The sequence below is a fragment of the Podarcis melisellensis genome, assembly GCF_964234715.1.
Source record: "Podarcis melisellensis genome assembly, chromosome: 12".
NCBI lineage: Eukaryota > Metazoa > Chordata > Lepidosauria > Squamata > Lacertidae > Podarcis > Podarcis melisellensis.
Genome location: NC_138544.1, coordinates 53,210,541 through 53,235,432, shown reverse-complemented (window position 1 = coordinate 53,235,432; position 24,892 = coordinate 53,210,541). Strand labels below are relative to the sequence as shown.

At 47.0% G+C, this 24,892-nt stretch overlaps 1 protein-coding gene across 1 annotated transcript in view; it reads right to left on the bottom strand.

The window, feature by feature from the left end:
• AQP1 (aquaporin 1 (Colton blood group)) overlaps positions 1 to 7,459 on the bottom strand; it is a 40,518-nt gene extending 33,059 nt beyond the window's left edge. Inside the window, exon 1 of the mRNA XM_081882709.1 lies at positions 7,007 to 7,459. Within this exon, the coding sequence (XP_081738835.1) occupies positions 7,007 to 7,399 (393 nt within the window). The 5' untranslated portion in view covers positions 7,400 to 7,459. The remainder of the gene's footprint in view (positions 1 to 7,006) is intronic.
• Positions 7,460 to 24,892: the final 17,433 nt, after the last annotated feature.

Sequence of the window (24,892 nt, the reverse complement as noted above, 5' to 3'; positions counted from 1 at the left end):
GTGCTCCCTTGGAAACCAGACCACACATCTTTAATAGCTCTTGTCAGCTCCTCCAACTGTTTTCTGGAGGACATAGCATCCCTTGGCATCACGACCAGCACGGTCTTTACCTTCTTTTTTTGCTGCGTGGGCCAGTTCTGCAGCGGTGGTTTCGGAGAGAATGAGCAAGCCTCAGTTTTAGAGACCGACTCTGAGCTGTTTCAGGTTAATGGGGGTGGCAGGAGGGAAGGGGAGGGGAGGGAAATTGATTTGAATCACATTTAAAGGCAAACCTACCTAAATTGTCACTTTCGGGGGGAATACACAAACCGAAACACAGCCATTCTTCAATAATAATAATAATAATAATAATAATAATAATAATAATAATAATAATAATAATTTATTTATACCCCACCCTCCCCAGCCAAGACTGGGCTCAGGGCGGCTAACACCAGGTATAAAAACAATTGATTGAAATACAACTTAAAAACAAGATTAAAACACCACATTAAAATGCAGCCTCATTTCAGTAGAAACTCAAACTCAAATCAAAAACTTTTTGGGGGGATGAAAACGTCAAGTCTTCACCAAGGCTAACTATCCAGATGGGTCCTACATGGAAAAAAAGCCAGGGAAGTCCCCAAATATGAGTTCCATCACAGAAGGAGAAAGGGGGGGAGAAAGAGGGGGAGGGAATCAATTCAGGCTTCACCGAATTTTGCAATGCAAAACCCCCACCCAACCCCCAACCCCGGCAAGTAATATGCACAAGGGTGAATATGCTGGGGGAGAGCAGGCATAACAAATGCACAGAACAGGGGAAATGTCAGGGGGAATTGTTTTGCAAAAAATGAACTGCACGCAGCAGATAATCAGGAAAGATCTGTACTAAAATGCTTGTGAATTTTCACAGGGACTTAAAACGGAATGTTGTAAATTGATGTGGGACTATGGAGAACTGAAGACAGGGAAGAAAAGGAGAAACCAAAGATTTGCAACTACAGTTCCCATCAGCCCCTGCCAGCATGGTTAATGGTCAAGGGTGATGGGAATTGAAGTCCAGTTGACAGATTCACCCCGCCCTACACAGCAGCTCTGCAGCTGGCTATGGGCCAGGCCTTCATTAGTCTTGCTGGAAGGTCAGCCTGTCATTTCAGCGGGGTCTGCTTCAAAGTAAGCAAGCTTTCATATTTAGGCCAGTGGTGTGGTGTAGTGGTTAGAGCATTGGACTAGGACCTGGCCTACCACACAAAGTTGTTGTGGGGATTCAGCGAGGAGAGGGCAGAACCATGAGCTCAAGGTGAAATGTAAACTGGATTGGGGCCCAGCGGGGATATGACGCTACAACCTTTTAAACCATGTTGTGGTCCCAAGCTGTTGTTTGGGTGTTGGCAAGACTTGTAGGAGCCAACTCCTAGGGGCTGAGGTCCCTTCACCGCTGCCCCCCAAGAGATGGGCATTGCCATTCAAATGGTGTGTGTGCATTGCATCATGGGATCGATTATGTGGGGTGAGGTTTACCTCCCCACAAAATTTTTTTAGTCAAGTTGACACCCCTGGAAAGTCTTTCACCAGCACCAGAGGTCTTGTTGAGAGTTTAGGGCTAATAATAATAACAATAGTAATAATAATAATAATAATAATAATAATAATAATAATAATAATAATAATAATAATAATAATAAAATTTTATTTATACCCCACCCTTCCCAGCTCAGGGTGGCTAACAACAAATTTAAAACACTTAATTGATGCTACAAAAAAACCCAGCATAAAATACAGTATAAAGTGTAAATAACAATAAAATCAAAAATCAATTTAGGGAGGACATCCATCCAGTAAACATTAGGTGATCACCAGGACTCGCTGGCTCAATTAGTCCTATTTGAGCCAGCGAGGAGACCAGGGGAGAATTAGCTGTGGGGTCCCAGAGCAGGTAATCTTCATAAAAAGGGGAGGGGGAGGGAAGGAAGGGGAACAAAAGATCAGGCCAAGTTCAAATTGAAAGCCAGGCAGAATAGCTCTTTCTTACAGGCCCTGTGGAAGGAAGTTAAATCCTGCAGGGCCCTGGTCTCATGGGACAGAGCATTCCACCAGGTCGGAGCCACCACTGAGAAGGCCCTGGCCCTGGTGGAGGAGAATCTAACTTCCTTAGGGCCCGGGATCTCTAAACTATGATTATTCATGGACTTCTCTGCGGGGCATACCAGGAGAGACAGTCCCATAAGCACAAGGGCCCTAAGCCACAAAGAGCTTGATGAAGAAGATCTCTCAGCCACAGCTGATAAGGCCTTAGAGCTCACCCCTCATTGAGCCCAAAGCAAAAGAATTATCAGTGAAGATTAATTTCCTCCTGAGGATAAAAGCCTGTGCAATTCTGAGGAAAGCAAAACAAGTGTTGATAAGACCAGAAGCTTTTCTGATCTCACCAGTATGGCTCAGTGCAGGCTGTGGCTCTGTGGTTTGCAAGTAGAAGGTTCTGGGTTCAGTTCCTGGTATTTCAAGGTAGGGGGTGGGTGGGGGCTCCCCATCTTAAATCCCAGAGAGCTCCTGCCAGCCAGTGTGGACTCTACTAAGCTGACTCATTATAACGTAGCTTCCTATGTTCCTGGGCGTTGGCTGAAACTATTTCTGATTCATCATGGACATTTGTGGTTGCCTTCTATTGAGTCAGGCGGTCGTTCCGCTAATTTATTTGCTGATTTACTTATACAGTTTGCTGGCCGGCCCTTTGTTTTTCCAACTTGGCTTGCAACCCAAGAGAAAACTACTTTTAGAAAACTGACACTAAAGAATGAATAAAAGCAGCAGATGGATAAAAATTCTAGGTGTTGCCTGTCCTAACTGACAGGTGGGTGTTTTCCAGGGTCTCAGGGTCAAACTGCACTTCACATTAATTGTGTGGAAGCAATTAATGTGCCTTTTTATTTTTTTTAAAAAAAAGTAGACGAGGATGGGGAAGAAATTCAGTTTGGTATTTAAATTCGCACTTTCCAATAGCAATGCCCAAAATGAGACTCAGCAATCCGAAATTTTCCCTTCTCTGAATTTTGCAACGCAATCCCCCCAACAACAAAAATACGTGCAAGTAAATGCACTTATTGGAGAGACACGTTCGTGAAGATGCGTGTATTTGGTAAAAATCACAAACAAAAATGCATTAAATTTAGGGGGGGGTGCAAAAATGTGTAGATTAGGAGGAACGCACACTGAAATACTGGAAAAATTCTGTGAGTGCTTTTGAGGACAAAGCAATATAGAAAAGTGGTAAACCAAACTCAAGACTAGGAACAACAAATGGAACTGAAATTAATATTATGATTGTCATTGTTGTCATTTGCATTTATATCCCACTTTTCTCTCTAAGGACCTCAGGGGGGTGTACATACTCAGTTGTAGCCCATCGACATCCCCTAGCCTTGCTGTACACCTCCTACGAGGGGCAGGCTCCTTCCACACACCCTCGCGCCCCCACCACAATTTCTGACACCCCTCCCTCGAAACCTATGAGCCCGTCTGCAGTAGCTGGGGAAAAAGGAGGGGGCTTGTTTAAGGCAGAGTAAATGTTTAAAAGGTCTGGAGCAGTAATAAAAATAATAATAATATTTTTTATTTATACCCCGCCCTCCCCAGCCAAGGCTGGGCTCAGGGCAGCTAACAAGCAATAATAAAAACAAGTTGAATGAAGTACTGCTCCGCTGGTGCGCTGGACGAAAGCCAGCTGGTGGGAGGGAGGCGGCTGGGGCGACCAGACGCTGCAATTTTCTGGAGAGCTCTCTAAGGCTCCAAAGGACATGTTTAAGTGGAGTTGGGCAATACTCTCTGTAGGTCTCTCTCTCTCTTTTAACACACAACATTCCACGGCAAGCTGCAACTTAGTGAAAGGTGGCTGAGTGACTAGGGAGAGGGTCTTTAACCCTCCCCCTTGTCCCTTTTCAGCTTAAGATTCCCCCCCTCCTCTAGCTGCTTTTTGGCCCTCGGTGGAGATGCAGACAACATGCTATGACTCTAAAGGTAAAGGCAAAGGGACCCCTGGCCGTTAGGTCCAGTCGTGGATGACTCTGGGGTTGCGGCGCTAATCTCGCTTTACTGGCTGAAGGAGCCGGCGTACAGCTTCCGGGTCATGTGGCCAGCAGGACTAAGCTGCTTCTGGCGAACCAGAGCAGCGCACGGAAATGCTGTTTACCTTCCCGCCGGAGTGGTACCTATTTATCTACTTGCACTTTGTGCTTTCAAACTGCTAGATTGGCAGGAGCAGGGACCAAGCAACAGGAGCTCACCCCATCGTGGGGATTCGAACCACCGACCTTCTGATCGGCAAGTTCTACGCTCTGTGGTTTAACCCACAGCGCCACCCGCGTCCCACTTTGCTATGAATCTGGGCCTCTGGAAAAAGCAGCTTCGGGACATGGGCGGGACCCCCTCCTTCTTTCAGCTCCCCCCCCCCCCGTGGTGGTTGAATGCTGCCTTCCACCCCACACCTCCCACAAGTATTAATGGAAGAAGCAGCTCTTAACTCTCTGGGTTTCCGGTCCTAGAACAGTCTCTCCCCCAGCCTGGTGAACTCAGATCGACATTGGACTACAACTCCCATGGTCCTTGTCCATTGACCACAGGAGTTGTGGTCCAATATCAATCTGAGTGTGTCCATTGACCATGCTGGCTGGGGGGTGTCCAACAACAGCGGAGGATGCCAAATTGGAGATGGCTGTCCCCGAATCCAGGGTGGGTATAGGAACCTGTGACCCTACAGATATTGTTGGACTGTAACTGCCAACAGTCCCAGCCAGCACGGTCAACGGTCAGGGATGATGGGAGTTGTAGTCCGGCAACATCTAGAGGGCGTCGGTTTCCCTGTTCTAGGAGATGAGCCCTATCTACTTCGAGAGATGGGTCAGCTCTCAAGAGATAACTGTAGCAGTTATCCCTTCTTACCGCGCACAAAGGGTAGAGCATGACCAGTCAGATTGCCTCCAACAAATGCCAGTGTTCCTATGGTTCTACTTCAGTCAGCAAAGAGCAGATGACACCTGGGCTCAGTGCTCAAATCCCTCTACAGGTGTGGAATACAGGTATTATGCAGGCATGTACCCCACGCACCCCAGGACCAAACCCACTGCTTCCTCCAGTGCCAGCAAAACTGGAGCCAAACCAAAGAGAAGCATGCTCAGAGGAGCCTCAAGGTTTGCAAAAGGGCAGGTGATATTTTAAAGAATAAAACGAAAACATGGAAAGAGGCCAACTCTCCCCCCGCAACAAAAGCAAGGCTAATGAAGATTCGACACGCTCAGGGATCACCAAAAGTCAAGAACTGCTGAGTTGGAAAAGAGCGACGGGAAGCCAAGAAAGTAGAGTGAATTGGCTTTAGCCCCTAACAATGGAAAGGCATGACTGGGACTCTGATTAGGAGCAGTCCTGTTAGGGGTTAAGGATGTACTGCAACTTTCTGTTGCAGCTCCCACTTGTGGAAACTTGGCAGCATAGGACCGGAGGAACCAGCCACTGCTGTTACTGTTCTGGGTAAGGAAAAGGATGCCTCTGGCAGAATTCTCCCTTCGGTGCCACTCTTAAAGATATTTCAGCCCACTCGAACTCGACACTGGACAGCCCTACAATGGCTTTGGTGACACTGAATACCTCCAACGTAGTAAGCAACCAGAGAAAAGGATAAGAAATACACAGTTGCTGATGATTACAAGATATGCATGTGACGGCAAAGGTTAGGGTTGAATCCTTCGCTCTCCAGGAGTTAGTGCTTTTCACCAGTAAATGCATTCGGTCAAAGCCCACGCAAAACAACACCTAAGGGGTATTAGCCAGACTGAAACAAGCAGGTGTCTCCCAGTTCCTGTGCTTTTCAGAATAGCAGCTGCCAGGCAGAAAATCAACAGGTGTGGTCCCCCCCCCCCCGGAATGAAATGCTGAGGTGGGGAATTGGTTACCAGCAGCAGCTGAAATTTCTACCTGCCAGGAAGCTATTTCCAAGAAAAACCATGGAAATCCTGAACACCTGTAATATGGTCTTCAAGGGGAACTCTCATTTTACATCCATGCCATCCGCCACTCCCATTACAACATTTGTCTCCATAGCTTGTGTGTGTGTGTGTGTGTGTGAGAGAGAGAGAGAGAGAGAGAGAAAGAAAGAAAGAAAGAAAGAAAGAAAGAAAGAAAGAAAGAAAGAAAGAAAGAAAGAAAGAAAGAGAGAATCTTAATGGGATTGTCAACTTTCTTCTGGCAGGGCTGTATGGCCATTCACAGCTGTTTATGGAAATTCCCACCCAGTGTGACCAGCCACAGAGACAGCCAGCACAACTGTCAAGCTTGGAACCTTCCTGTAAAAGAGAGAACTTGTCAGCTGCCTCTTCCCAGATGCCTTCGTTCTGCAAAACCCATTCGCCTCCCTTTGTACCTAGCCAGAACACGGGGCACCTGCCGAACCCTGTCCTGTTGCAGAGTGGGTAGAAGCGACAGGGCTCTGCTGGACCAATGAAAATAAAAGCTGGCCACCTTCTGGAACATCTGCTACCTTTGCCACCTTACGACTCCAACATCCCTGGAAAGAGACCCAGCAACCTCCACACCCTTTTAACAAGTGGCTCTGGAAACCAGTGGCCAAACATCTGGCCTTTTGAGGCTATTGGTTTTCTTGAGGGTATTTTTTTGCCAGTTTTTAAAATTGATTTCTCATCGTTTTTTAACAAACTGTGACCAACTTAGTACAAATTTTATGCAATTTGAAAAGCTGACTTCCCACCCACCCCCCGGTTGATCCTTCTATTTTTCCTCCTTCCTTTGCTGCTCCTAAGTACAATAAGATCTCCAACTTTCATTTCAAAATGCCATCCCTTCTCCCTACACATCACCTGTTCAGTTATCAATTTCTGCTATGTCTTTCTAACCTGCCCCCCAAAGCAGCTGAGTAGAGCAAATCTCCTTTTGTGGTTTTCTGGAGCCTTAACCTGCAGACAGGTACATGTACAAAGGTAGAGGAGCAGAGAACGAAGTATGGGATGGGTCACCTTACCGCATTGAGCCCCAAAGAGTTGTCCGCCAGCCCGGACGTGATCCCGGAAAGGATGGCTGTGGCCACGACTGCCCCCAAGCACTGGGCGATAATGTACATGACAGCCCTCAAGATGCTGATCTGGCAGCTGAGCAGGAGGCCCAGAGTCACGGCCGGGTTCAGGTGACAGCCGCTGATATGCCCCACGCTCTGGGCCATGGTGGCGATAGAGATCCCGAAAGCCAAGGAGACTTTCACGTTGTCTTGGACCCGCGGCACGGTGTCGTTAGCGCTGGGGATGGGGAAATTCATGCCCAGCGCCGCACCGATGCTGATGAAGATGAAGAGGCTCATGGCGAAGAACTCAGCCACCACCGCCCTCCAGAACTTCTTCTTCTTGAATTCGCTGGCCATCTCTGCCCTGTTCCTTCTTGCCTTCTCGCTCGCAGGCTTCCTTGCTGAAGAGAGAGGAGTCTGAGGGAGGAAGAGAGCGCTCCGGTTATTTATAGGGCTTTGGGTGGTCTGTAGGAGGGAAAGGGGTGTTGTACAAAGGGAGGAAAGGAACATTGACAATTGATGTTGCCTCTGGTACGGATGCAAGGCACCACGAGTTGCCTGCCAATTTGTTGCTTCCCCCCTCCCTCCTTCCTCCACCAGCTTCCCCCGCCCAGGCAACTTCTCTGCCTTCCTTCGCAAACTCTGCTGCGCTCTTGTTCCCAAGTGCTTTTTAAAGGCATTCTCACTGCAAGAGCCGTGGGGAAGGTTTGTCTGCAGAGCTGCTAAGATCTTCGCTGCGCTCTCCAGATAGCGAGGGAGGCAGGAGACAGACCTGAGCGAAAGCTCTTACCGGGCTTCTGAATCTTTCTCCCCTTCCATCCCTCTTTCCCTGCCTTTCTCTCTGAACTAACAGGGTCTCTTTACATGCTCAGGGGCTATTTATTCGCCCCTTTGGTGAACAAGGAGGGACAGCAAATTGAATGCTAAAAAGAAAAGTTTAATTGCTGCAATAAAAGGGAGTGGGAAAATCCATTTCACATTTCCCACCTGTTATCAAACATAAGGGTTATAGGAGTCCATTGCGCTCTAAGGGGACTGAGCTCTTTCTAAAATTTGGGTTACGCAATTTCCAAGGTAAGTGGTTTTACTTATGCTAAAGAGCTGCAAACAGACATGGCAGTGCCTGCGTGGTTTATTCAAAAAAGGTTGTTACGAATAGCTTCCGATCCCAACTAGGGATGGAAGCATCTGCAAATTTTGGTCCCCTCCGTTTCTCGTTTCCCCAGCCTTAAATTCAGTTCTGCACCAAGTTTGGATATGTTGTTGCTCTTGTTGTTTGTTGCATGTATATCCCACCTGTTTCCCCAAGGAGCTTGAGGGGGCATTCATGGTTCTCTCCTGCCTCATTTAATCCCCACAACAACCCTTTAAGGTAGGTTAGACTGAAGGGCAATGACTGACCAAAGGTCACCCAGTGAGTTTTATGGTTGAGTCCTGGTCTCCCAGATACACACAGACATGTTTCAAAATCCTCATGAAAATTCACCATCATTTTTTGTGTTCCTTTCTCCTAATCAATACATGTCTGCATGCAGTAATGATTGACACAGACTTTTTTGGCAGCATTTCCCCCTAATATCATACATTTATGGCACATTGTTTTCCCAAATATGTATGCTTTTCAAGCACACTTTCCCTTAATAAAATAAACACGACTTAGAGAACACACAAAGTGTCAATTTTTTTATTTTTTGGCAACTATTCTTTGGTGACAGAAATGCATTGCAAAATTCAGTCAAGTATGAATTCTGATGGATGGTGTTCTTCCTCACATTGTTCTAGAATGTACAAATTGGATAGAATTGCCTTTGGATGAGAACTGAATTGTATTTTTCCTCATGCCTCACTATGTATGAAACTTTCTATGAAGCTGTGCTAGCTTTAGCCAACCTCATTCCTTCAAATTCCTCACATAGCTGGAGCAGAACCCTTCGAGATCATCTCAAATATTATCTTAAGGAGAAAAGTTGATGACAACTCTAACCTTGTATATGTACATGTATATGTATGTTTCTAAGCACAATTCAAAGTGTTGGTGCTGACCTTTAAAGCCCTAAACGGCCTCGGCCCAGTATACCCGAAGTAGCGTTCCACCGCCATCGTTCTGCCCAGACATTGAGGTCCAGCTCCAAGGGCCTTCTGGTGGTACCCTTACTGCGAGAAGTGAGGTTACAGGAAACCAGGCAGAGGGCCTTCTCGGAAGTGGCGCCCACCCTGTGGAATGCCCTTCCATCAGATGTCAAAGAAATAAACAACTATTTGGACTTTTAGAAGACATCTGAAGGCAGTCCTGTGTAGGGAGGTTTTTAATGCTTGATGCTTTATCGTGTTTTTAGTATTCTGTTGGGAGCCGCCCAGAATGGCTGGGGAAACCCAGCCAGATGGGTGGGGTATAATAAATAAATTGTTGTTGTTGTTGTTGTTTCTTCTTACCTTTCTAATTATAGAATGGCTTAGGCTTGCAATCCTATACCTACCTGGGAACAAGTCCCAGGGAACTCAATGAAGCTTACTTTGCAGTAGACACATACGGCCTCGCACCGTCAGGCTCCCAGGCACGGACCAAACCCATGTCTAGCTCCACTTCTCAAAACTGATGCACCATGTACCTTCAGGAGACCCTTGCTAATGGGAAGATTAAGAGGCTTGCATTGAGGTTTTCTGGGCATTGACTAGCAAGGATATATAGAATCCCCCCCCACACAGCGACACCCTGTGAAAGTGTCCTCCCAACTTCCATTGAAATTTCAGCTTAGGCAGCATTCAGTGACCATCCAGGTTGCGCTGGATGAGATGAGAGAACATTGGGTTGCTTATTTATTTCATAGATGGGAAAGAGTTGAAATGGACTTCCCCCAGTTTAAATGCCCGCTGATGGAGGAGATCCCCTGATACAAGAAGCAGCGGAGAAAGCCGATTGGGCACCTGGGATGGAGCCCATGCCCTGCCCCAGGGGCAGGGGCAGACATCTGCAGGGGCGGGGCCATCCAGGGCAGGACACTCCATGGGGCCTCTGAGGAGTCTGCCTGGCTCCTCCCCCTCAGCCACCCTACAGCTGAGGGGTAGGCAGCGGGCGGACCACTTGGGGCAGCGCGGACCCTGCGGGCACCCAAGCCACCGCGTCACTCCCAGGAGAGACGTGTGGCTTGGGCGCGCTGCAGGCCCCATGGTGAGTGCCTCGCGGCATTTTGTTACCCCGCTCAGTGGCGACACCCAGGGCAGACCGCACCCACCACATCCCCCTTCCTCCGCCCCAGCTACAAGATCCCCAATAAAAAAGTACCGTATTTTTCACTCTATAAGACACACTTTACCCGTGCTAAAAGGTAAGGGGAAACGTGTGTGCGTCTTATGGAGGCTCTGCTCAGCGCTCCCTTTAAAGAGCTGCATGGAGTGTGTGTGAGGCTCTTCGGGGCTTTTCCCCAAGGAGGGAGAAGGGCTGCCCTTCTCCTTCCTCAAGGAAAAGCCCCCAAGAGCCACACACACACTCCGTGCGGCTCTTTAAAGGGAGCGCGGCTCTTGGGGGAGCCTTAGCCGCGCACAGCCTCTCCCGGGCAGGGGATGAAGGCTTAGCTGCGCACAGCTTCCCCTGCCCGGGGAGGCTGCACACGGCCATCCCATAAGCCAGGACAGCCAGCAGGATCGCTGCGCTGTGATCCCGCTGGCTGTCCTGGCTTCTGGGATTCAGAATTCCCCCCCCCTTGTTTTCCTCTTCCAAAAACATCTTATGGTCCAGTGCGTCTTATAGAGCGAAAAATACGGCACTTATCCATGCGGTGTTTTGTCAAACTATGGAACTCACTGCTGAGGGAGGCAACTTGGATGGCTTTAAAAGAGTTACAAGAAAGGAGATTCTGGCTAAAGATCAGGAGACGTTTCTGGCATGGAGAGCTATCAGTCAGTGGAATAGACTCCCTCAGGAGATGGTTTGGTCTCTTTCATAGGAGCTTTTCCAGCAGAGGTTGGATGGTCCTCTGTCATGGATCCTTGAGATTCCTGCATTGCACGGGGTTGAACAAGACAATCCAACTCTGCAAGTCTATGATTATACAGTCGCACCTTGGATCCTGAACTCCTTGGCTCCTGAACAAATAGGCTCCCGATCGATTGAAAACCAAAAGTGCGTGTTCCGGTTTTTGAACATTCTTTTGGAAGTCAAACGTCCAACAGGGCTTCTGATTGGCTGCAGGAGCTTCCTGAAGCCAATCAGAAGCTGTGCTTTGATTTCTGAACGTTTTGGAAGTCTAACAGACTTCTGGAATGGATTCCATTCGAATTCCAAAGTATGACTCTATGATTTTACCCCCAAACCTGGGGCCAACACACTCGCTGCCTTTACCTGTGCCATGATATATGAACTGCTCCAGGGAATTTGGAAAGAAGAGGGACATGGCGTGTTGAACAGCATCACTCAAGGCAGGAGGTATGGTGCTTGCTTCAGAGCAAGGTGATAAGGAAGTATCAACTTATTGGCACCACTTCAAGCCTTTCTCTCTTTTTTTCAGTCTCACCAAGTTGGGGCCATGGCCAGAGAAGTGGCCTGGAATGAAGTTGGGTCAGCCATGCTTAAAAGAATGAATGAAGTGCTATGTAAACATCTCCCTTGACACTCATTCTAAAGAGTATGCCCACAGAGACCTAGGGATGTGGGTGGCGCTGTGGTCTAAACTACTGAGCCTCTTGGTTTTGCTGATCAGAAGGTCGGCAGTTCAAATCCCCGCAATGGAGTGAGCTCCTGTTGCTCTGTCCCAGCTCCTGCCAACCTAGCAGTTCGAAAGCACATCAATGTAAGTAGATAAATAGGTACCACTCTGGCAGGAAGGTAAATGGCATTTCTGTGCGCTCTGGCTTCTGTCACGGTGTTCTGTTGCGCCAGAAGCGGTTTAGTCCTCCTGGCCACATGACCCGGAAGCTGTCTGTGGACAAACGGCAGCTCCCTCAGCCTGAAAGCGAGATGAGCGTCGCAACCCCATAGTTACCTTTGACTGGACTTAGCCATCCAGGGGTCCTTTATCTTTACCTTTTACCTTACAGCAGCCTTTCTCAATCTGTGGTTCCCCTGATGTTGTTGGACTACAACTCCCATCACCCCTAGCTAGCAAGGCCAGAGCCCAGGGATGATGGGAGTTGTAGTCCAACAACATCTGGAGACCCACAGGTCGAGAACTGCTGCCTTACAGAGACCTAGCTGCATTTAAAAAAGGAAAACCCTAGCCCGTTCCATCTTGCATGAGGAGGAAACCTCCAAGAAACAGCATGATGAGATCTCAGCAAAATCTAAAACAGCAGGAACCAACCTGGGATTAGCGTCATCCCAGCCAAAAGCGCCCTGCTGAGATTGCAAGATCTCCCTATGCTCCTGTACTTCTTTTCACTGTGGAACTAATTTCCACAGGACACACCAATGGCCACCAACCTAGAGGGCTTTAAAGGAGGATTGGGCAAAATCACAGAGGGCTATCTTTGGCTGTTGGCCATGATGGTTATACTCTGTCCCAAAAGTAGGAGGCAGTAATGCTTCTGAAAAGCAGTTACTGGAAACCACAGAAGGACAGAAGGCTTTTGTGCTTGAATCCCGATGCTGGTTTCCCACAGGCATCTGGTTGGCCACTGTGAGAACAAGATGCTGGACTAGACAGCAACAACAACAATTTATTATTTATACCCTGCCCATCTGGCTGGGTTTCCACAGCCACTCTGGGCGGCTTCCAACAAAATATTAAAATACAGTAATGCACCAAACATTAAAAGCTTCCCTAAACAGGGCTGCCTTCAGATGTCTTCTAAAAGCCTGGTAGTTGTTCTTCTCTTTGACATCTGGTGGGAGGGCATTCCACAGGGCGGGCGCCACTACCGAGAAGACCCTCTGCCTGGTTCCCTGTAACTTGGCTTCTCTCACTGAGGGAACCGCCAGAAGGTCCTCGGCGCTGGACCTCAGTCTCCAGGCAGAACGATGGGGTAAGAGACGCTTCTTCAGGTATACAGAACCGAGGCTGTTTAGGGCTTTAAAGGTCAACACCAACTCTTTGAAATGTGCTCGGAAATGTACTGGGAGCCAATGTAGGTCTTTCAAGACCGGTGTTATGTGGTCTCGGCGGCCACCCCCAGTCACCAGTCTAGCTGCCGCAATCTGGATTACTTGTAGTTTCCGGGTCACCTTCAAAGGTAGCCCCACGTAGAGTGCATTGCAGTAGTCCAAGTGAGAGATAACCAGAGCATGCACCACTCTGGCGAGACAGTCTGCGGGCAGGTAGTGTCTCAGCCTGCATACCAGACAGAGCTGGTAGACAGCTGCCCTGGACACAGAATTGACCTGCGCCTCCATGGACAGCTGTGAGCCCGAAATGACTCCCAGGCTGCGCACCTGGTCCTTCAGGGACAGTGAAGATGTTCAGAATATATTGCCATACAGTTATTTGGATCAAGTCCTTCCCGATACAAGAAACCGCAACAAAACACCAGATAGAGCAAGAATTTAAGAACAGAAGAAGCAGCTGCTGGATCAGACCAATGGCCCACCTAGTCCAGAATCTTGTTCTCACAGGGGCCAGCACTCCTGGGAGAAACCAGTTCCCTCCGCCTCTCTGCCCTGAGCCTCTGCAGCTCAGGAGAGGCTGGGGAGTTACTGGACCCAGGGGGAGGCTCACCTTCCCCTGACAGGGCTGGTAGAGGCACACCTGTAGGCACTGTGTCCTCAACCACCTCCGAAGCCAGAGTGGAATCACCTGGTGCCTGCTCCTGAGGATCCGGCACAGGTGCAGGTGCTTCAGATCCAAGGCCCCGCCCCAGCTCAGCCGGCCCTGGAGGCGGGGACTCCTGTGCAGGCTGGGGTTCCTCTGGTTCAGCCTCTGAATCGGATTCCCAGACCATTACATTTGGAGTGAGTCACTTGTAATGGCCATGGAGATTTCACCCAACCAGTCTGCTTTCCATTTGGGTTCACCTGTGGAGAATAGGAAACAGCCTTAGGTTGAGTCAGAACAACTGCCCACTGGGGCCGGCAACCTCAGGCCCATAGGCCAGAAATGGCCCATCGAGGCCGTCTAGCTGGCTCATGAGCCGTTCCCGAACTGAACCACCCACTCAGCGAGTCCCCGCGTGCTGCACTAAACCGGCACAGCACGGTGCAGGGACTCTATTCTGCAGCTCCAGAAATCGCTTCTGCACATGCCCAGATGCCGGAAATTGCGTCTGTGCATGTCCGCGGTGCCGGGAATCACTTCTGTGCATGCCCAAACCCCAAAAGCCAGTGTGGTGTAGTGGTTAAGAGTGGTGGACTCGTAATCTGGTGAACTGGGTTCGCTTCCCTGCTCCTCCACATGCAGCTGCTGGGTGACCTTGGGCTAGTCACACTTCTCTGAAGTCTCTCAGCCCCACTCACCTCACAGAGTGTTTGTTGTGGGGGAGGAAGAGAGAGGAGAATGTTAGCCGTTTTGAGACTCCTTCGGGTAGTAATAAAGCAGGATATCAAATCCAAACTACTCTTCTTATTATTATTATTCTTCCCTGCCATCTCCCAGGAGATGTTGGAAATTGAACCTGGAACCTTTGGCATGCAAGATAGAGGCTGTACCGCTGAGCCACAACCCCTTCTCCTGAGCAGTGTGGAGAGGCAAAGGCTATACCACACCAGTTCAGGATGCAAGCCAGCTCCACAGGCCTGTCAGCTTTTTCTCCCCTCCTCCTGTTTGTGTTTTTCAGGGAGCCTCTTCCCGATGAAACAAAGCCCTTCTTTGTATTTGATGACCTTTCTGTTTCCTCTGTCAGTCCTTAGAACAGCTGTTCTCCCCATTTTTCTTCCTCTCCAGCTCCTTCCTCCGTAGAAATTGTTCCCTGCCACCCCACTCCTTGTTCTTTCTTCTCTGTCCCTGCCACACCCCGTCACCATAACCCTTTCCCCTCCTGATTTTGGTGCTCCCCCATTTTCAAGCCTTCCCCTTTAATATTGGGGGTCTGGTTCTGGAGTGGACCGGTCCCCCGCTATCCTAGCGGCCCACAAGGGAGGGACTCCTCCATCCCCCTTTAGCTCACAAGACACAGCGGCAACTTGAAGGTCCCGTGTTGTGGCAGCATCTCTGGTGGACCATAAGCACACCTGTGGACACAGCAGACTAGAGATGCTGGGAGCCATGGGAAAAAGGGAGTTCCTATGGTTCTCAAAGTACACTGTTGCCCAGGGATACCGAGAAGCATGAGAAATGACCTGCATGTTGACATCAACTCTCACAGCTTCATCTCCTTTGTGTAGGTCTATGTTTCTGGCTGCCTGAATTGGATTTCATTCAACAGACATTGTACCATGGCATGTACAGTGGTACCTCGGGTTAAGAACTTAATTCGTTCCGGAGGTCTGTTCTTAACCTGAGGTACCACTTTAGCTAATGGGGCCTCCCGCTGCCAGCGCACGATTTCTGTTCTCATCCTGAAGCAAAGTTCTTAACCCGCGGTAATATTTCTGGGTTAGCGGAGTCTGTAACCTGAAGTGTCTGTAACCTGAAGCATCTGTAACCCGAGGTACCACTGTATACACAAGGGGCAAATGTCGATTTGATGGTAGGATGATCTACCATCAGGCAGCTAGTTGCCTCTGGTGCCATAGAAAATTAGTTTGGCTGGCCTTTGGGATGCTTTGCACCTGGAGTTGTTCTGTTGTTCTGGTTTAGTCATTTAGTCATGTCCGACTCTTTGTCACCCCATGGACCAGAGCACACCAGGCACTCCTGTCTTCCACTGCCTCCCGCAATTTGGTCAAACTCATATTCGTAGCTTCGAGAGCCCTGTCCAACCATCTCGTCCTCTGTCGTCCCCTTCTCCTTGTGCCCTCCATCTTTCCCAACATCAGGGTCTTTTCCAGGGAGTCTTCTCTTCTCATGAGGTGGCCAAAGGACTGGAGCCTCAGCTTCAGGATCTATCCTTCCAGTGAGCACTCAGGGCTGATTTCCTTCAGAATGGAGAGGTTTGATCTTCTTGCAGTCCATGGGGCTCTCAAGAGTCTCCTCCAGCACCAGAATTCAAAAGCATCCATTCTTCGGCGATCAGCCTTCTTTATGGTCCAGCTCCCACTTCCATACATCACTACTGGGAAAACCATAGCTTTAACTATATGGACCTTTCTTGGCAAGGTGATGTCTCTGCTTTTTAAGATGCTGTCTAGGTTTGTCATTGCTTTTCTCCCAAGAAGTTGTTCACCTGTTTGTAAATCATAGCAGCTGCTTTCCATGGCCTTTGGAGTGTTGATGGCCTTGTGATCATGTGACTTGCCCTGCCCTCTTGCTGCTGGTCAGCTGACCTTGCCAGCAAACCCCAACCGCAAACCCCAACCCCCAGTGTGCAGGAAATGTCAGCATTTTAAATGGAGGAGAAAGAGATTACAGGACATATAGTGTGTTAGGCATAGTTCAGAAAAAGATCTGGGTTCTAATCCCCACACAGCTGTGGAAGGAAAAGCCAGAGATTGTGTGAAAGTTTTGGGGTGTGGAAGAAAAAAATGTTTGATTCCTGCTTGAATTTGAGGTTGCAGTTATGGGAGAAACAAGACCTTTTTGGGTGTCCTCTGATCCATGGGGTCACGAAGAGTTGGAGATGACTAAACAACTAAACAACAACAATGCCTCCACTGCAGGCTCAGGTTTTATATATGGGTAAATAAACCATGTGTCATAAGGACACCACAATTTCCACTGTCTCTCATTTCCTTACTCCTTAAGCTAAAGAAAACAAAAGAGATTATTGTGGACATTAGGAAATGTAAATTGAATATTCAGCCACTTATTATTGAGGGGAAGTGTGTGGAACAGGTCTCGGTGTTTCGATTTCTGGGAATGGAGTTGAGAGATGACCTAACCTGGGGAGAAAACAGCAAAGACCTGATGAAGAGAGCATGGAAGAGGTTATATTTTCTGAGAATCCTCCGGAAAAACAATCTCTCAAAGGACTTGTTGATGGCATTTTACCATTGTACTGTGGAGAGTGTATTAACTTATCGTCTCTGTGTATGGTTTGGGAACTGCGTGGCCAGGGAAAAAACAATGTTGTCCAGGGTTGTAAAGACTGCAGAGAGAATAATTGGGCACACTCTTCCCACCTTGGATCAAATCTATGCTTTCAGGTGCCATAAGAAAGCTGCAGAGATAGTGCAGGATCGTGCGCACCCCGGAAACGATCTCTTTCAGCTTCTGCCTTCTGGAAGACGGTACAGGGTTATAAAGACTAGGACTAGCCGCCTGAGAAACAGTTTCTACGCAAATGCAATTCTGGTCCTAAACGCAGCATAAGGAGTCTCTATAGTATATTGTATTTTAAAATGGGATTTTAGAGTTTTTAGGAGTTTTTGAATGTTTTATGTAGATTTTCAATTTCATTGTTCTGTATGGGACAATGACAATAAAGATATCGTATATCTAAAAAGAAGCATGGGTCTATGCCTGGACCCCTGGAATTTCACATCGCTCAGAGACTGGAGTGGTGTTCAACTACACCAAACTGACTAGTATTGCCAAAAAGTAGAGAGAGCTGGGCAGGGAAATGGGCTGACTTGGCTCAATTTACAAAATAAGTTTCCTAGGATGCCAAAGCTGAGATTTCTTTTAAGAACAACCAACCCCAACCTGCCCGCCCCCCAAAAGCATGCAAAATGTTTTCCTTTTGACATACTATGATCCAAGCAATCTGACTGCCACGGCTCTTCATGGGTCGCTTGAACACTTTTGCAAAACGTTTCGAAAGGGTTTTCCTTTCCCACTTTTTGAAATGCTGACATCTACTTTTTCAACAGAGTGGATCAAGGCAGAAACAAAAGCAAGCTCTTGGAACACAAAATCCATTCAAATTCAGCTGGCTTCAGGGTTTTTAAATAATAGTTGCATATCCTGTTTAGCTTCCATAATGTCTGCTTTTTTAAAAAAGCACATAAGATGCAGCTGGATCCATATTCCACTTCAGCAGAAGAAACTTTTAAGGCTGGGGTGTTGTTATTCAGGCGGAGACTATCATCATCATCAACCTTTTATTCGGCCGTCAGTCAGAAAAAAATACATTTGTCAATACACAGTTAAAACATCCCGGAAGATTTTAGAACTTAGCCAGCACTAAAATGGGCTAAACAGATAGCCCCATATCAATCAGTACAGTCAATTATAGTCTTGCGACGCTTAAAAGCTAAAAAAAAGAAATTTGGCCACCAAGGAAGGTATAGCTCTAGTGACATTATTCAGCAAGTGTAAAACCTGGTTTTCTTCAGGTAGGAAGCTAAATTGACATAGGAGTGGGTCTATAAAATTTTGTCTAAGCTCTGCATAAGAAGGGCAAGTCAAGAGAATGTGTTCGGTGGACTCAGCCACACCCATGGCACAATGACAGGTTCTCTGGGCATATGGTACTCCCCTGTACCTTCCCCACAATATCACAGAGTCAAGGACATTTAATCTAGCCGCTGTAAGAAGTCTGCGGTATTCCACATAGTGAATTTCTGCAAGGTAGGGGGCTGGTATGGTCCGATAAATCTGGTCCCCTAGGAACATCCCTGGTTTTACCTGGGCTATGTCCTCTTGTCTGGCAATGTCACTCAGTCTCCGGGAGATCACAGCTCTAGCTTGATTGTACGTCATAGACTATAACATACAGTTAATCTGCATTTGCACTACTCAGGAACAAAAAGAAGCAACAGGTACTTTGTCTGCTAAGGCAAAGGTCCTGAGCATTTATGAGACCAAGATTTTCAACAGATTTTTACCCTATGCATTTGATGCATAGCATTTGTGATGACATTAGCGCATAGCCCACGGTCCCAGTTTCATAAAACACAAATAGATGTGGAAAGCAGCTGAGATGGGTGTTAAAGGTAAAGGTACCCCTGTCTGTAGAAGCTGCAACCCCAGATTCATCTGTGATTGGACTTAAGTCTCAGGGGTCCTTTACCTTTACCTTTTTTACCTTCACAGGGAGCTCTGGGAACTGTAGCTCTGTGAGGGGAATCGGGAGGTCTCCCAACAGTGCTCACCGCCCTGAACAAACTACAGCTCCCACAATTCTTTGCGGGAAGCCACGGCGGTTTAACATGGTATGATGCTGCTGTAAATGCATGGCTTGGATGTGGCCCTGGTTTAAGCAGGAATGTGGCAAATTAAGCTGTTAGATTATGCCGAAATGGCAAAACTGACTGGGAAACTCAGAGACCAAGAAGACGAGAGATTCAAGAAAGAACGGGGAACGTTTATAATTTATTTAGGAGACCACTGTAAGCAGAGGAAAATGTTAGCAGGATTTTAATCCCACTTGTAATGTAAGAAATACGGACAATGTAAGGTAAGGTAAAGGGACCCCTGACCGTTAAGTCCAGTCATGGACGGCTCTGGGGTTGTGTGCTCATCTCGTTCTATAGGCCGAGGGAGCCGGCATTTGTCTGCAGACAGCTTCCGGGTCATGTGGCCAGCATGACTAAGCCACTTCTGGCAAACCAGAGCAGTGCACGGAAACGCCATTTCCCTTCCCGCCGGAGTGGTACCTATTTATCTACTTGCACTTTGACGTGCTTTCGAACTGTTAGGTTGGCAGGAGCAGGGACCGAGCAACGGGAGCTCACCCCGTCGCAGGAATTCGAACCGCCAACCTTCTGATCGGCAAGCCCTAGGCTCTGTGGTTTAGACCACAGCGCCACCCGCGTCCACTGAGATGGGTGTTAGGGTGCCAATAAAGAGGAGTGTGCCGTTTGGGAGGAAGTCAAACTTTTGGAAGGTTGCAGCACCTGCTGTGGCTGTAGAGACCGATATGGGAGGGACATGTTTTGTTGCAGCCGGGGCAGATGGAGGTGTCCAGTTGGGCTGCTGCAGAAGCACCATGGCGTTTCTTCTCTGTGGGTTCCTCCCAGCAGGGACAGGGAGGGAAATGGGGCAAAAGGTAAACAGAATAATGGATATTTTGTTGCGGGTCCTTCTTCTGCTCTTACTACTTAAGAAAACAAAACAATCCACATCCCATATTAAGCTTCCACAAGCCGCTTGTAGCAGCTCAGGAATCAAACACACCACAACAGCATTTCCCTGAATTCAGATGGGCAACACTGAGAGTGAATTTAACCCAAAATGAAAAGCACTGCATTATTGATAATTTCAGGTTGCAGTGAATGCTCTATGGATTTACTGGTGATTTCTGTTGCTCTTGGAAATTCCTTAAGCTCCTCTCCACCTTCAGAGCAAAGAGATCTGTATTCCTAAGCAGGATGGGAGTGAAATTGGAAGTCGGTTCACATTTAAAGGTGAACCCACCTGATTTACACTTTCTGAAGCAATTCATGAACCAGAAAGACAGCCGACCTTCAAAACCGGCGTTTTCCTAAATTTGTCAGTGCAGTCATTGAACCAAATGATGTACACAAAACTGCACATACTGGGGTTAAACATGCAAATGAATGCATCTGACAAGATTTTGATGAAAAATGCTCTGTGACAAGGTGAATGCTAGGCAAAATTGTGTAAAACAGGTGTATTAGAAGTTTGCACTTACATGGTGATGGATTTTCGAGAGGACATTTTAAAGAAGCAAAGTGATGTGGAGAGAGGAATTTAGGCTTAGAAAAGGGAGGATTCAGCATTGGCACATTTGCCCATCCCTGGCTCCTGTTGCCCTGCAGCTTTAAGAATGACCTAAAAAGGGATCAAGGCTGTTCAGGCGACACGAACGGAAACCTGAAAATTCTTTCCTATATGTCTCACTTGGGACGGTTCACACACACACAACCACATTCCAAATGCTGGATTTCCTACAGCTAGTTTTGGAATGGTGTTTGTTTGCGTTGAAGTCAGTCACAAAGTCCTTGGTCATCTTCAGAGGTAAAAGGGTCAGGACCCCTTTTTGTAACTTTTTTTTAAAAAAACATTTACAATGTCCATGTACAAGCGATTACTACTGCAAAAACCTGGGAGCGGGTGGTGCTGAGGTCTAAACCACTGAACCTCTTGTGCTTGCTGATCAGAAGGTTGGCAGTTCGAATCCCCACAACAGGGTGAGCTCCTATTGCTCGGTCCCTGCTCCTGCCAGCCTAGCAGTTTGAAAGCACAACAGTGCAAGTAGATAAATAGGTACCATTGTGGTGGGAAAGTTATCAGCGTTTCTGTGCACTCTGGTTTCCGTCACAGTGTTCCATTGCGCCAGAAGCGGTTTAGTCCTGCTGGCCACATGACCCGGAAAGCTATCTGTGGACAAATGCCACCTCCTTCAGCCTGAAAGTGAGATGAGTGCCACAACCCTATAGTTGCCTTTGACCGGACTTAACCGTCCAGGGGTCCTTTACCTTTTACCTTTACTACTGCAAAATCACTGAGAGCAATAATGTCAACTAATGTCACCTAAGACTGCCATTTTGAAAGTGTTGAATCCTGTCAAATCTTACTGCTGCAACTCAGATAAATGCATATTCTTGCTTGTATCATATCTTAACAACAACAACAAACAAACCTATGGTCACGTAAAGCATTCTCAATAAACACATGAGACGTAACCAGCTGTGTTCTTAGATAAATAAGATATACATGGTTAAGAAAATCCGGAAATCCTTGTCTTAGACTTTGTGAAAGGACTTTGTGGAACTGTAACAACCATTCATGTGGATGGTTTGGACTTTATAAACAGACAGGTGGAATAGACATCATTCCACAGATGGACCTGACTATAGAATGAACTTATGCACCAGGTCTTCTGCTTTGTTCATTTGTTGAACTTTATGAGTTCCTTCTGTTGAAATTTACAATTTGATACTATGAATAGTATATCTTATTTGTCTAAGAACACAGCCAGTTATGTCTCACGTGTTTATTGTGTATCATATCTTAGTCTGTACATTCCTTGGGATAAACACCTGTCCTCTTGTACTTTGTAAAGGAGTTTAATTAGATGGCCTTTGGGGTCCCTTCCGACTCTACAATTCTTTGAGATGCTTCGATATCAGTTCATCATCAGCCTCATTTCCATAAGCCTATGTCTTAATTGTTTGGCAAGAAGGTTCCACCTTTTCCCATTTGTAACTTACACATCCCACAGGCTATTCCTCTTGGAAGACCATTGCACTTCCTTGCCTTCACTGCCCTAGCCCTCATTTGCTTACATCGCCCTTCAATCCTGCAGTGATGATCCACGCAGTTTGGTCCCCAAGGCCACAGTTCTGCTTTGGACTTGGGAATGTCATGGATGCTTGCCAAGAAAATCATCACAGCTGATTGGATTTCAAGGCTGGGTAGGCAAATGAAGGCAAGGACAGTGAAGGTGAGGGGGGGAAAGAACATGGTGCCAAGATAGAACATCAGAGACGTGTGGGGTGTTTTTTTCAAGTAATGTGGTTGCTTTGCGCAGCTTGTTTATCAGCACACATTGACATGATCACTCCTGATGGCTTTACATTGACTAACAGCTGAACCAGCATGCATTTTTCCACTAGTGTAGGTGACCCCAATTAGCTCCGGAGACTTCCTTACGCATTTCAATCTTCTCCCCATCTCCATTGACCTGAACTTTCTCTTCTTCCCTTAATCTCCTTCATCTCTTGGGATTCTTCTTTGCTGTAATCCAGTTACGCATTCCTGGAGTTAGAGATACAGGCGGTGCAATATTGTTTCCACTGTCTCCACTAATGAGAAACTGATGACACCAGCAAAGGCTCTGACCAGAGCACCAGTCCATGAAATATGGGACTGGTACAGTAACTGACTCCTGCCAAAAAAAAAGGGGGGGAACATTGACCAATGGGAGGGCTCCACAGCAGTGTTCCTTCTTCCATGTTGACTCACCATATATTTTTAGATTACATCTCCCATCATTCCTAAGTGTTGGCCATACTGCTTGGGGCTGATGGGAGTTGGAGCTGAAAAACATCTAGACCAGGGTCCTACAACCTTGGGTCCCCAAGTATTGTCGGACTAAAACTCTTAGCCAGTGGTCTGTGATGATAGGAGCTGTGATTCAACAACATCTCTTGCAACTCCCATCTCTTGCAGGGGTGTAATTAGTGCCAGCACCGTCCGTTAAGAGTTTGGGTGTAATCTTCGACACCTCCCTTTCCATGGAGGTGCAGATTGTAGCTATAACAAAGGCTGCATTTTTTCATCTACACCAAGCTAAGCAGTTGGCTCCTTACCTCTCTTGCCCTGACCTAGCCACTGTGATCCACACGACGGTCACTTCCAGGGCTTTTTCAGCCGTGGCCCCGATCTGGTGGAACGCTCTGTCACAAGAGACTAGCGCCCTGTGGGACTTGACATCTTTCCACAGGGCCTGCAAGACAGAGCTGTTCCACCAGGCCTTTGGCCAAGGCACAGCCTGACCCCCTCCTTTGGTAATTCTTCACAGAACTCTAGCCCAATGGTTGCCATCAATTTGATTTGAACTGATTTTATAATAAATTGATTTTAGAATGCTGTATTATATTTTACTGTTGTTAGCCGCTCTGAGCCCGGATTCGGCTGGGGAGGGCAGGATATAAATATAATAATAATAATAATAATAATAATAATAATAATAATAACAACAACAACAACAACAACAACAACAACAACAACAACAATAATAGTTATTGTTATTGTTCACATGCAGCGCTGTTGCTGTTCCCCTGCAGTTTCTCTTCTGCCGAAACCTATGCCATTTGTCTCACCATCTATGGTGGCAAAATTAAGTAACTCGAGTAAAGTATGTAACTGACTGTGCAAATTACATAGTCATTCTGTTATTCTACCACATTCATTTCAGTGCAAAAGAAACACGATGCAAATTTGTTGGGGTTGGCCACAATCAATTATGAATTATTTCCCCGTTAAAGCCCTGGCTGACCTCTGAAATATCCAAATGGCTAGGTTTGTTGACACTGTTGTCCCAATAATATTCACTGCAATCGTTTTTTTATTTAGGACAAGGCCAGTACATTGACAATTTCAACTCCCATTTCCATTCTTGCTGGACTTTTCTTTAATTAAAATTTATTAATTTTCTTTTTTCTCATCACAAAAATATCCATGACATACAGTTTATGTAACATATCCCCCTCCCTCTCTTTTGACTTCCCTCAACTTCCATTTCTGATTTGTTATCCTCTCCATTGTATTCTGCTGTTTTTACAATATATCCTATTTTCCCTTTGTTACGTTATTTGTTCCCTAGCCATAAAATTGTGAATGTTTATTTAAATCCTGCCATCGAGTCAATATCCTTTCTTCCTTTCTGCAAATATAATATCAAAGGTTCCCACTCTTTTTCAAAATCACTATTGTCCTTTTCCCAAAGTCTGTCTGTCTGCTTTGCCAACTCCGCATAGTTCATCAGTTTTTCTTGCCATTTTTCTTTTGTTAGAATTTCTCCAGTCCTTGCTGGACTTTTCTGACATCCCTGTCGCAGGAGGAAGACAGAGGGAGCTGATTTGCTCCCTTGCTAACAAGGGGCATCAAAATGATTTTGTTAAAAGAAGAAAGGTTCGGTACCATTTACCCAGCGGCTTTCTTGGAATGCTTGACCATATCTGACGACAGTCAAATAATAGGCAGTCGATTGTCAATAGCTGAGTCGTCAATTAACTGGTGTGCCCAGCCTACTTTGATGTCTTGCCAGTTCCTGAGATCCGGAGTCTTGAGAGGCACATGCAACCCGAGGGTAAATGGCCTTTTATGAAGACACAAAGCAATCCGCTCTAACTCCATAATTAATGTCCCTCTGCATATAATGGGAAGATTGTCCGCGGGAAATTGCAATGAAATGATCTCACTGTCTTCTGAAAGGCAACACGCTTAAGAGGATTGAAGGGGCCTTGCGTTAACTCCATCAGAGACCTCGGACGAGACGTGCGCTGGAGAGAGGTTGAGCGCCCCGGGGGAAGGG